The sequence below is a fragment of the Dipodomys ordii genome, unplaced genomic scaffold (assembly GCF_000151885.1).
Source record: "Dipodomys ordii isolate 6190 unplaced genomic scaffold, Dord_2.0 Scaffold64, whole genome shotgun sequence".
Classification (NCBI taxonomy): Eukaryota; Metazoa; Chordata; class Mammalia; order Rodentia; family Heteromyidae; genus Dipodomys; species Dipodomys ordii.
This window is the reverse complement of record NW_012267280.1, coordinates 6,607,476-6,618,343: the sequence shown is the minus strand read 5'-3', so window position 1 is coordinate 6,618,343 and position 10,868 is coordinate 6,607,476. Positions and strand designations below refer to the sequence as shown.

At 40.3% G+C, this 10,868-nt stretch overlaps 1 protein-coding gene across 1 annotated transcript in view; it reads right to left on the bottom strand.

Moving 5' to 3' along the window:
* Tubgcp3 (tubulin, gamma complex associated protein 3) overlaps positions 1-10,868 on the bottom strand; it is a 62,696-nt gene that overhangs the window by 19,451 nt on the left and 32,377 nt on the right. The window contains exons 12-16 of the mRNA XM_013022841.1: positions 8,578-8,688; positions 8,165-8,273; positions 5,141-5,330; positions 4,686-4,821; positions 3,717-3,785 (exon numbers count right to left, since the gene is read on the bottom strand). Coding sequence (XP_012878295.1) covers positions 3,717-3,785; positions 4,686-4,821; positions 5,141-5,330; positions 8,165-8,273; positions 8,578-8,688 — 615 coding nt within the window. The remainder of the gene's footprint in view (positions 1-3,716; positions 3,786-4,685; positions 4,822-5,140; positions 5,331-8,164; positions 8,274-8,577; positions 8,689-10,868) is intronic.

Sequence of the window (10,868 nt, the reverse complement as noted above, 5' to 3'; positions counted from 1 at the left end):
TCTCTCCTGTGACCTCCTCCCTTCCTGAGCACAGGGGCAGGCAGCAGTCCTAACCGTCTCCACTAGGGGTCCCTCAGGCCACCTTCACGGGTTTCCTTGTTGCTTTTGAACTCTTTCATGCTCACAGACAGCTCGTTAAGTACCAACTTAAGGATGGTACCAGGCCTTCCCTCTCTCTTGCCATATCTCCCCCAGAAGCTAGATTTTACAACAAAAATATAGAATGCCCAGTTAAATCTGATCATGAGATAAAGCCAATATAACTTTTTAGTTTAAGCACACTCCATGCACACATGGAGTTTTCAGCAAACTTCAGTTAGACACACTTCTGATACAAATTTGAGTGTAGCACATATACCACAGCTACCTGAACAAGGACTGTTTGGCAGTTCCAGTCCTTGTACCAGTTGAGCTGTGCTCCAAGGGGATTTCCTTCACCTGTGCAAACCTTCCATCCTCCAGGACCAAGGTACACATCCTGCCAAAGCCACCAATTCCTCAGACTTTAGAACACTGTTCCTTCCATACAATGTGAACATGCAATTGTCTACTGGTTTATCTTGCTTTCTTATGAGTATTTTTCCTTCTGTATGCCATTTTGTACTACTATCTGATAAGTTCTCAATCACAATGAATGAGTGATTAGAAACTACTTTGAGTGTTTGGGAGATAGTTGTTTGGCTATGCTGTCTACACTATTAGCAGTCTTGCAATTACAGAAATTAAGTGACCATTCTAGGGGCTGGGAATGTGGCTTAGTGGTAGAGTGTTTGCCTAACATGCTGGAAGCCCTGGGTTCGATTCCTCAGTACTATATAAACAGAAAAAGTCGAAGTGGCACTGTAGCTCCAGTAGTAGAGTGCTAGCCTTGAGCAAAAGAAGCTCAGGGGAAGTGCCCAGGCCATGAGTTCAAAACCCAGGTCTAGCAAAAATATCTTTTTGAAAAAGTGACCATAGCTGGGCACTGGTGGCTCACGCCTGTAATCCTAGCTACTCAGGAGGCTGAGATCTGAGGATCATGGTTCAAAGCCAGCCTGGGCAGAAAAGTGAGACTCTGATCTCCAATAAACCACTGGAAAACCGAAAGTGGTGCTGTGGCTCAAGAGCTGAAGAGCACAGGGACAGCACCTAGGCCCAGAGTTCAAGCCCCACAACCGACAAAAAAAAAGAAAAAAGTGACCATTATAGGTAATGTTACAAATATTCTTTACAGCATACATGGTACATGATAGGGTAGGGTTCTATAAATACCAAGCACCCATACCACATATAAAGTTATATTTTTAAAAAATTCAGTTTAGTCACAGCTCTTTAGGATATTAATACATATTTTACTACATTTACATGAGAGGAAATGTCATCCATAGCTCCGACAAGCTATCTGAAACTAACTCTTGGATATTAAAGGCAAACACAAACAGGTGTCAATCCTGTCTGTTCTTAGACCTCTCCTGGCACGTCATAGCCTCACAGCTCCAAACACAAGCACTTTCCACTGAGGACTTAATACCAGAAGATCTCATCACACTAAATTCTGGGTGAAATAAAACTACTTATTTTGCCCAATACACTTACGACTCATTAACAATAAGGTAAACTACCAATGCTTTAAATGTTTCATAATTTCCTGAATTAGATTTGAAAATTTCAGAGGCAACAGGTAGAAAATATTTTCTTTCAAACCTTGATATTCTCTCTCTCCCGCACGCTCTCTCTCTCACGCTCTCGCGCTCTCTCTCTCTCTCTCCATACATATACATATATATATATATATATGGGGGGGAGCCAGTTGTGGGGCTTGAACTCTGGGCTTGGGCGCTGTCCCTGCCCTCTTCAGCTCAAGGTAAGCGCTCTACCACTTGAGCCACAGTGACACTTCCGGTTTTCTAGTGGTTTACTGGAGATAAGAGTCTCACGAACTTTCCTACCCAGGCTGGCTTTGAACCATGATCCTCAGATCTCAGCCTCCTGAGTAGCTAGGATTACAGGCCTGAGCCACTGGCGTCCTGCTCTCAATATATTTTTAATGTCATATTCCTCCTTTTGTATTTCTAGTAACTTTTATATACAATTACATGTGATTTAATCTGATAAAGATCATTCTAGTTTCCATGTCTATATTCATAACTGTGCAACTCAGCTAGCTAAAAATAATACTAATTACAAGAGAGAAGCTAACCCCAGAAATGGATACCAGACATGCAAGAGAACATTCCCCACATTTTGTCACTGGCTGAACTATCAACCAACAAAAGGACTATTCATTCTGTCTCCTTTCTCTTCTGGCAGCCCAAACTGTCGCCACCAACCTAACAGGCGGGCCTAGTTGTGTTTTGAGAAACAAATCTATGCTATGAACTTCTTTTCTTTAGTCCTTTCATTGGAGCTTTTAAACATCTAAAATTTGAAGAATATTGCTTGCATGAGTGTTTCTGCATGCTGTATGAAACAACATGTGCAATATTAGAAAATAACTGGGAAATTGTGCATCCAGACTATATTCACCTTATCTATTTGTCAAGTGGTTAATCAATGTAGTTATCATTACTATAGTGATGTGTCTTTGGGGGCTGACCAGGATCTCTTCCATGCTAGGCAAGCACTCTCCCACTAATGCCATACCACCAGCCAGACCTAGCGTAATCGCTTTGATGCATGAATATGTAATACACACAAACTAATGGGGCAGAAAATATTAAATCCCAATTTAAATAATTGGCTAAAATACTTTGTTGTGCATTTTAACTACCTTAAACTGCTTAGGAAATAAGTCAAAGGAAAAAGTAATTTGAATATAACAAAAGATTCAAGATAAGAGAAGCTATGCATTTAAATGATATAGGTTTGATCTTATGGTCAAACATTGGAATGAAGGAACTTGCCCTAGTAGCTATCCGCCTAGTAGACACATATGTCTTACACATCTGCTGGTAACAAATCTGTGAGCATAGCTTAGTGGGTACCATCCCAACAGGGGGAAGGAAAAAGCAGTAAAAACACTGTACCTGAACATAAATAAATCTTGGGCCAAAACAGATTACTTCTTCACAAAACATTTTTTTCTAATAATTAAAAGAATATAATTTCCTTTCTCAGTAGTTCAGTTACATAACAGACTAGAATCAGTTTAAAGAGATACAGTGGTCAAGGAGAACTTACTCAGCCATCAATAAAAAAAAATTAGCAATGGAAAGAGCATTTTAATTGCAAACACATAAAGAGTACTCTCCTGCCCAACCTTTTATAATTGACTGTTAGGAGAGATGGCACTTTTCTTCATGTTAGTAAAAGCACTATGAACAATAGTACAGCTATTTTCTCATCAATTGAAATGAATACTAAATATCAAATTTCATCTAAGTAGTACAAATATGATTCCCCTAAAATATACTTTATAGTTTCTTTCAAATTATCCTAAATTAGTTGCTACAGTCTAAGAATAATGGAACAAAATGAACAATCCATTTATTAAGTACTTGCTGAAACCTATGATAGAACAAATGGTATTTTTCAGAATTCTTAAAATAATAGCATTTCAGTACTCATTAACAATTATTTAAAACACACTCCATCTTGACTTAGTACTTGTTCATTGGGTACATGCTAGACGTCAGCAATCAGAAGTTCTTACAGAAATGAGCTCTAATCAAGAAAATATTCAGCACATAAGCAACTATGAACACTAAACATTATGTTAGTACACAGGATGATCTTACAGTTGCGATGGGTCCATCAACATGATAATCCAGGCTGAAGACATCCCATCCCGTGTCACCTGGAGACACCTAATGCAAAAAAAAAAAAAAAAAAAAGCAGCAAAATAAGGAAGGCATATTTTTTTAAACCACTCAAGTATTTAGCTTCCTAAGAAGAGGAATCTGTGTGTTTTGGTCAGCTTTGTCTCCCCAGCAACTGGACAAGGCATGTCCTGGGTGCTCTACAAACAGGAAAGAAGAGTACATCTTTTCAATGGACACTGCAGACAAGTCCACTGTCTTACAATGACTTCCAAATCTCTTCAAGTCTGTATTTTAAGAAATGGTTTCTACCAAAAACCTCTCAATAGCTGTGCGTCTGACACAATGACACTGATGATACAATCTTTGGGTGGACAGACACTATATTACCATAGATCATACTGGTGTCTCCCACCCATCTTATTATGGGTGGTAAGTGGTTCATGTTACCAATCATCTATGACACGCTCCCACACTCTGGGAGTGGAATGTGATCCACCTTGAGCCCAGCAGCCCTGAGACATTACTCTTCTATGATACGATGTGGCCCAGAGTAGAGGGACTCACCCACAGTCACTAGTAAAACACGCATAGATCAGGAGCACATGCAAGCAGTCCAGTTTCCAAGACTGACCAGAGCATCTGTGCCTTAAAAAATAAATGCCTAGCCGGGCGCTGGTGGCTCACGCTTGTAATCCTAAATTACTCAGGAGGCTAAGATCTGAGGATCGCGGTTCAAAGCCAGCCCGGGCAGGAAAGTCCGTGAGACTCCTATCTCCAATAAACCACCAGAAAACCGGAAGTGGCGCTGTAGCTCAAGTGGTAGAGCGCTCGCCTTGAGCTGAAGAGCTGAGGGACAGCGCCCAGGCCCAGAGTTCAAGCCCCACGACCGACCAAAAAAAAAAAAAAAAGCCTGCCGGACACCCTCTCTGGGCTGGCCCTACGTACCTCTAGCAGCCTCACATCCAGCCTCCGGAGGATCTCAGGGCTGTCAAACTGTGCATTGGTTGCTCTAACAGCAGTTTCGAGAATGCCAGTCAAGTTATGCTGATATAAAGTTGTTGCTGGACGGACAAGTTCTGGTCTTGATAAAAAAATTTTAATTACAGAAAACATTACTTGAATTTTTACTGAACTTTTGCAAAGTTATACATTAAAAAGAGTTCAAATTATAAACACTAAAAAGCAAAAGGATCAATACAATGTAGAACAAACAGTTCCTCTGTGGCATCAGCTTCTTGGAATCTCAAAACTATTCTTTCTGATTCAGCTTAGCTGTGCTAACATGTTAGCAGTATTCAAACCCCTCTAATGACATTTACTGCTTTCACAAAAAATGCTGGGCCATTTATCATCTTAAAGTATTATAGATCTGTAAAACTCGTCCAGCCCCCATTTCTTACTTCAGCAAATCCATTAAGTGCCTTATAAAGTCTCCCTGGCCAAGCAGCAGGTACCGCCTCATAGCCTGCATGTGGTCCAGCAGGCTGTACTTTTTATTGAGAACATCCAACAGATACTTGCTGGTCTCAAAATAAGCAGCATCAATTTTCCCTTGAAAGGCATTTTCTAAATCTGTGAATAAATCTGCAGCTGTAAAGAACAAAAGGGAAAGCACACATACATATGTAAGATGTATTTTAACAAAGGAATAATGAAGGCACACAAGGACAGAAGTCAAACCATCCCATCAGCAGCACCAACAGAAGACCCAGCCCAGCCACCAGAGCTGCACACTCAACAAAGGGAAACCAAGTCCCAAGAAACAAAACTGAACACACCAACATCTCGCTGGAATAAGAGCAGTCACCAATGTTTGGACTTACAGGAGGCGCCAGCCACAGTACTGCTCACAAGTTCAAGAACCACCGTGCTCCAGCCACTACTAGGAAGTCCCATAAGGAACTATGAGGATGGGGCCCAGAGCCCAGTACCACACCTCCCATGGGACACCTTTACAAATGAATCCTGAGACCAAAATGACATGTGTGAATGAGCATGTGAGCTGCACAGCTCTGAAGGAGAGCAAGGCACTGCTGTCACACAGTTCATAGCATCCCTGAACTCCAGGGAAGTCACTGAAGACTTGTTAGGGGACAGAACCAGATGCACCAACACTGAAGCCTAATTTTAAGCAGTAACCTAAGTTTTAAAAAAAAAAAAAGTGTTCCCATTACTTTATACTGAAAAAAAAATGGAATGTGGAGACTAGAGATATAACAGAAGTTTGCACAATGCTAATTTACATCTGTTTAGCTCGATCTGTTTATAACCACGTGATAAACATTTGATTTCACCTGAAAACCAAGAGAGTAATTCCAAAGTTGAAAAGGAACCAATCTAAGATTGAGAAAAGGTAAGTGCCTCGTTCGAGGATAAGGGGGAATGAGGGACGTAATGCTTTGTTCAAGGTTAAGGGGAAATGAGGGACGTGTTGCCTTTGGTTGAAAGTTTGTCTTCCCAATATCTGAATCAACCAACTTCAAAGTATCAAAAGGCCCATGGGTTCTGCTTGTCCTTCAGTATAGGACTGGGTTAAGCCAGTGGGACTGCTTTACTGCAGGTACACACTGGTGCAGAAACAAGGGTCCTGTACAAAAGCCTGGCCATCCGAGGAACACAACAGCAAGGTCTGTGAACAGGACCCAATTCATAAGGTCACCACCATCCTGGCCACCACAATGTTGCTTTCATGGCATCAGGGTATATTTGTCCATCTATGTCATTTTAAATTATTTTCTCCAGGTATTTTTTATCCTGGCCTTAAGTCACTAAAATTTTTTGTTCTGATGGAATGTTAGCCCATTTTAATCTAGAATAACCTAACAGAAGACATCAAATACAGAGCCTACATATATTCTTGTTTTTTTGGGTTTTTTCGCCAGTCTTGGGCTTAAACTCAAGGCCTGGGCACCTGTCCTTGAGCTTTTTTTAATCAAGACTAGCACTCTACCACTTGAGCCACAGCACCACTTGTGGCTTTTTCTGTGTATGTGGTACTGAGGAATCGAGCCCAAGGCTTCTGGCATGCTAGGGAAGTGCTCTACCACTAAGCCACCTTCCCAGCCCCCTACATACACTCTTGTTCCCCATAGTTTAGGCATGTGTTGTGATCCAACCCTAAAATCCCCCTTATTGTTTATTGGCACTTTTAAAATCCACAAATAGGCTTGTAGGTATGGCTCAGAGCATGCGAAGCCTACTACAAAAAAGGAAAAGTAGGAGAAAGAGGAAGAGGTTGGAGGAAGAAGAGGGAAGAAAGGAGGAAGGAGGAAGAAGAAGAAAAGAGGGACGGGAGGAGGAAGGAAGGGAGAGAGGGACAGAAGGAAGGACCACAGTTTCTTCACAGGTAAATAGGAACATAACATTTTCCATAGTTTATTACTAATAGTCTGCTGAGCTTTATACAGTGACTGTGAGGTCTCATGGGAGTTACCTTGCAGAGACCCCTGTAATGGGTGAAAATCATGAGTGGTAGCATTATATAGTTGTCCCTCGCTGTACTGTGGTTCACTTATAGCTACTTTGTGGACTTCCATCTCTAGAAGTTTCACTGTGATACAGTGAAAATGCAGTAAGTGAACCACAATATTGGGAGGGACAGCTGAACCTTCACATACAAGTACAAGTAGGGCTGGGAAGGTGGCTCAGTGGTAGAGTGCTTGCCTTGCATGCATGAGGCCCTGGGCTCCATTCCTCAGCACCTCATAAGCAGAAAAAGCTGGAAGTGGCACTGTGGCTCAAGTGGTAGAGTCCTAGCCTTGAGCTGAAGAGCTGAAGGACAGCGCCCAGGCCCAGAGTTCAGGCCCCATGACCGACCAAAAAAAAAAGTACAATCATAACATAAACATAGTACAAAAGCACAGTTTTCTAGACACTAGCTTTAGCAAAGAACGGAGGAGAAGTAGTACCACTGAAAAGCCACCTTTTGTTGGGCAGAACTAAAAGCTGGGCACCCACCCCCCACTTTGCATCTATGTCCTCTGATCTGTCTAAGCCATTCTCTCCTCAGTCACTCTGCAGTAGCCTCCAGGAAAGACAAGACCCACTGACGGGCACCTCTGACAGAAGGCAGACTGTGCCCTCAGACAATCAATGCCATCTTCTTATCTTACAACAAACGGCAAAAGTGCTCAACGGTAAGAGAAGAGCCAAAAGCTCAAAGACCCCCTGACAGGCAAGTGCCCTCAAATGGAAGGGACAAGAACTTCTCAGAAACGCCTTTAGAATCAAAAACTGAGGAAGAAATTAAGCAGAATATTGTAAGCACTACATAGCATGCCCCTCATCACCACCACTACCAGCATTACCCCCATCATCTCCTCTATTATCAATACCCTATCACCATGAGCCCACCACTACCCTTTATCATGTCACCACCATCACCAGCAGCAGCAGCAGCAGCAGCAGCAACGGCCTAACCGTACCATCCCGAGATGACTCTGAAGACTTAGTCATGGCTATCATCTTTGTGGTGGGCGTCTGATCATGACAAACTTGGTGCAAAAAATTTATTGATTTTCCTATCAAAAGCACCTAAAAAGAAAAATGTCTTATGATTATATTTACAGAAATTTAAATGAGCAAAATACTACAAATATTTACATTACAAATTGGCTGATTAAAAACTACTTAACAAGAGCATTCGGTCTACAAGCAAATGATTTGTAGCAAAAGACACATTAACAAACATGAATGTTTTGATGCATTCAAGTAACATATACTTTGCTTCAAGAGCATTATTAATCTTAAAATGTAAGAAAATCTATTTAAGTGAAAATTAGTTTTGTTACTGTATATATAGCAAACAAATAAAAATCACAAAAACTTCTAACCCTACCTTCCTAGATTGGTCCATCGTAATAAATGAAGGAATCATTGATTTCCTCAAAGTATACTTGTCATGCCATAGTCGATCTGTTTTAACTGTTGGATCTGATGCTACAAAAAACTGAAAGCAAAGGTAGACAGAATATTAAAAAAACTAATTATGCAAAATATCCTAGAACAGCAACAAGTAACTTATACTAGAACTGCTGGATGAACAAGCAACTTTCAGTTCATAAGGACAATGAAAGGTTTCTCTTGCCATTGACTTAGTGGATGGACACTCCCATCAGCAGCTGCCCTGTGCTCTGTACCTACACCTCAGGTAAGTAGAATCAGTTATCTTGAATGGTTATTTTATTGACAAGTAAAGTTGAGCACATTTCCATATTACCTTTTTTTTTTTTTTTTTGTCAGTCATGGGCCTTGAACTCAGTCACTGACCCTGAGCTGTTTTGCTCAGGCTAGTGTTCTACCACTTTGAGCCACATGTTCCACATCACATTTTCTGGTGGATAAGAGTCTTATGGACTTTCTTACCTGGCTGGCTTCAAACTATCACAGACAAAAAAAAAAATCACTTAACTATTATGTATGTGATTAGATTACTGGTGAATTTTTAATTTCCTCCTATATATTTCCACAACCAAAAATTTTTAAATGGTGCAAATATTTGATCAAGAAAAAACTGCTTAATAATTAATTCCAGCCAGATAATGAACACAGATTAGAATTTTTAAAGTAACATCATTTTCTTCTTAAGGAAATTAACTAAAAGAGCCTTGTTTTTTCACTTTAGTGACTATCAAGGATAAATATTGAAAAGAACAAAATTTTAATGATGTCAAAGTCTTGTATTTGATGTTATCAATGATGTACAGAAACTTGTCCTTCATAAGCAAGCATATGAATAAATGATAACATCTTAAGACCTGAGAGAAGGGACTACTACAGTTTCTTATATTTAGTACCAATTCTAAAATTTCTTATATTTAGTACCAATTCAAATGAATGAAGTATTCATTGATCTGTTTTAGACTTTTATGATTTATATTACCTTCCACATCTAACACATGAGTAATGGCTGCTTTGAGAGATAAACAGTTCTAGTCTAATGAGGTTATCATCACTTTAACATATATTGACATTATCCCGGACAGAAATAAAAAACTATTATGACCCCACCATGAATAATCTGCATGGTTATCCAATCACTGTGTTAGAATTGCTCTATGGCTTGCCTTTCAACAGATTAGATAAATTGCATATAAATTGTATTTCTCTGTTATTCACTTAAACAGAAGAGCTATTTCTTATAGACAACACACCAATTTATCCTGATAGTTGAAGTGCAGCTGGATTTTTATCAGTACAAACAATAAGAAAATTTAATTTAAACCATAAAACCTCAAGACAATTCAGTCATCTTTAGAAGTCATGAATCCACCGCTTCATCTAGGGGCATAGGGGCATGCAATCACTCTACTAGCAAACATACAGTAGTGAACACAAAAAGCATTGGTACTCTTTAGAACAGAATTAATTCTGTGAAAAAATTATGGCAGTAGAAGGAAAAAACCAAGGTCAGAATAAAACCACTATAAGCCTTTATTTTACTGAGGCATTTTCCACTCAAGGTCTTTTCATTTCCACCATTATGTCAAACATAGAAAGAATCAAGAAAAAAAAAATAAAACCTAATTGTACCACGATTTCTCATTAACTGCTGGACAAGCACCAAGGCCTCCAACTAAAAACAGAAATGAAGAGGATGATTTTCTTAGCAAGCACTTTAGTTCCTATAGGAACGGATGGATGAATCAGGCCTGTTAACAGAGACCACAGGTGACCCTCCTGTAACTCACCCAACCCTGTAGGCCATTGTATGAGTCCAGCTAAGGACAGGCTCACCCAGAGAAAACACCATGGAATCTGCATGGGAGTGGGGGAGGAGGTAGCAAGGCTGCAGGGGAAGACTTAGTAAAGTTCTGGGTACAACAAAGATCATGGAAAGACAACTTTGCAATTTACAGCATTTCAAAAGGTGTGAGCACTGTGCTTCTCTGGTGAAATTTATTCCTGAGTATTTTCTTGCTTGGCACCTTTGTTTCTTCCTGTGCTGCACAGTTTTCTTGCACAGAACTCACAGTGTGTTGAGCAGCTGGTAGTGGACACCTCACCTTGTTCTTCACCAGGGAGATAGCAGGCAGCCTTTCTCCAGCCACATGGCTCAGAGATGAGCTTTGTTTGTGTTGAATAATGCCAGATCCTTTTCCAGCAGCATCAGCTGTACGACTTGTGTCT